Source organism: Bactrocera tryoni, unplaced genomic scaffold, assembly GCF_016617805.1.
Source record: "Bactrocera tryoni isolate S06 unplaced genomic scaffold, CSIRO_BtryS06_freeze2 scaffold_133, whole genome shotgun sequence".
In the NCBI taxonomy this organism is placed as follows: domain Eukaryota; kingdom Metazoa; phylum Arthropoda; class Insecta; order Diptera; family Tephritidae; genus Bactrocera; species Bactrocera tryoni.
The window spans coordinates 22,394-24,811 of NW_024395849.1; the positions used below are offsets into that span (position 1 = coordinate 22,394).

At 32.2% G+C, this 2,418-nt stretch overlaps 1 protein-coding gene across 1 annotated transcript; it reads right to left on the reverse strand.

The window, feature by feature from the left end:
- Positions 1-320: 320 nt before the first annotated feature.
- LOC120780069 lies at positions 321-1,338 on the reverse strand. Its single transcript, XM_040112344.1, has 4 exons — positions 1,140-1,338; positions 892-1,078; positions 724-841; positions 321-557 (listed from the first exon to the last, which is right to left on the reverse strand). The coding sequence occupies exons 1-4, from the start codon at positions 1,336-1,338 to the stop codon at positions 321-323; spliced, it is 741 nt and encodes a 246-aa protein (XP_039968278.1).
- Positions 1,339-2,418: the final 1,080 nt, after the last annotated feature.

A 2,418-nucleotide genomic window follows, 5' to 3' on the forward strand; every position in this document is an offset into this window, starting at 1 on the left:
CGTAACCACTTACCGCGGAAGAACTTCAGATTACGGCAAATATATTCAAAAAATATTAACAGACTATGTTAATTCTCCTAATGGATCTGTTCCTTGGCAAAACAATGCAACTTTTGTTTAAATATGTATTACATTATTACTCTTATATAAATAGAAAACATCAAGACTATAGGCTTTTAGTTTTCATTTCATTACAAAGTTTTTATTACGAGTATTAATATAAATAGTTATTTTCTTTTTAGTACAAAATTTTTATTATTAATATAAATGGTTACAAAAAATGTTATTCATCGTTGCTTCTGTTTTTATTTTTATTTTCTTCAACCTTTTTCAGTAGCATTAGATTTATGGAAAGACACATGTCGTCGCCAACAGATCGAGGCAGTTAACAACCAATCAAAACTAGAAAGAGCTTGTGCGTAAGGGGAGCTGCGTGTGGTATTTGAGCGACTTTCCAACATTTCCTCTTGCTTCATGAGTATGTTATCAAACCGACTCCACGCTTGATTTTTGCTGGGAGAGGTTAATCGCCGTCTTCGTTTCGTGGGTGTTGGGTTCTGAAATATAAAACAACACAATTGTAAAAAAAAATAATCTCAACATATATGGCTTTAAAATAGAAAATAAATTACAAATAAATAAAATTCCTATAATTAGGCCTATATTCAAAATTTCTTCATATATACAAGTATAATATGTACATATATGTATATATGTACTCACATAATCGTATGAGTGCTGTGAGTCGGTTGCACTTGTTTGTGACACATTAGAATCCTCGCCGATATGTATTGGTGATGCATGCGAATCTTCTCCGAAAGATACTGGAGTTGTGAAAGTCCTACAGAAAAAATTAATTGTTTGGCGAGCGTTCGAATTATGCAGACTTACTTCCGTTTGTGGGAAACATTCATCAAAAATGACATTTCCTCCGCAAGCTCCCAATCAACGTTTTCTGAAAAGGATGGAGTTTCCAAAACTTCCCCACCATCGCTGCCACTTTTGTTCTTATTAGCTACCCTAGCATGGTAGCGATAGCTTTCGCGCATACTAATCCACGCTGATTTGCACTCATCCACTAAAACATAAATTTTATTAAAAACAACAAAATACTGAATACAAAACATAAATTAACTCACCACTTTTTTCAAGGGCATTGCTTATGTGGAGCCAGGATTGATTTACTGCATTCTTATTGCAATGCAATGTGTTGCTAATATCCCAGATCCTGGGCCACTCCTTAACGCAATTCACAAGTTGGCGCTTCTCTAACGTTGTGAAATTCAGCATGCGATTTTTGTGTTTCAGTGAGCCATCATTTTTTAAATTTGCATCCATTTTTTTAAATTTTAAAACAATATAAATATTATAAACTTCACTTTATTCGTACACAAATGTCACTTTCCTTCAAGAAACATTTGTTGATTTGATGTTTCTTCGCAAAACCAGTTTTGCCATATTCACATTTTACTGAAAAAAAGTATTAAAAATTAGTACTAGATTTCTTGAGAGCTGCGTACTAGCCCAAATAAATTTATCGCAGGAAAGTTTCTTGACCGTTTCTTAAGCGTTTTTTTATATGAAGTTTTTACGTTTCTTGAGAGCTGCGTACTAAGCTTAAATTAGTTGAAATCATTATTATGAAGTATATTCCAGTTTGAAATGTTGTATAAAACCTACCAATCATCAACAACATTTCTTAAATCTCAATGAAAATATTTGTGTTACCATACACTTGCACACATACATATTACGCACAAAGTTTGTTTTCTTTGTTTATTCTCTCTTGCTCTTCTAATGTAGATCATTCACAATGCGTAAACAACTGTCAAAATTACTTGAGAAATAATGTATTTTTTTCTTGAGCAATTACTTGAGAGCTGCGTACCAACCTTTATTTCTTTCGCCCGCTCCCGTTACAAATGACCGCGCGCCCGCTTGAAGGTTAAAGTTAAAGCTATAGCTGAAGTGTAAGCATCAGCTTGATTGAATCCAGAACAAAGAAAGAGTTAATTACAATATTAGCTGTTACAGCATATTTCAGCAGAGCGTTAAGCGTTCTGTTTTCTTTACAATTGTTATTGTTATGCCTTCTTGTGAGGGCGAGCGATACTGTTTTGATAAGAATGGATTATAAGTGATTTCATGAAATTGCGTATTTTCGATTGGTTTGGGAATTTGGCGAGATTTTTTTCATTTTAGTATTAAGTAAGTTATGAAAACTATTTCCAAGATTAAAATTGTGCACCAAAAAAATGAATGGACTGTGATGTTCTTGTTCCGTTCTGTTAAAATATTTATATTATTTAATTTTAACAGTTTATTAGTTATTTCAATATATTCTAAAATTTCAAAATTATTTATATGGTTATTTTTAAGATAATTCCAAATTTGTATTTCAATGTTTTCATAAGTTTG

Bases quoted from the DNA above. Each gene is read 5' to 3' on its own strand.
- LOC120780069 (XM_040112344.1), bottom strand. From the start codon at position 1,338: ATGGATGCAAATTTAAAAAATGATGGCTCACTGAAACACAAAAATCGC. The intron at 1,079-1,139 runs GTGAGTTAATTT...TTTATGTTTTAG, and splicing joins CAATGCCCTTGAAAAAAGTG to TGGATGAGTGCAAATCAGCG. The intron at 558-723 runs GTGAGTACATAT...TTTATATTTCAG, and splicing joins CACAGCACTCATACGATTAT to AACCCAACACCCACGAAACG.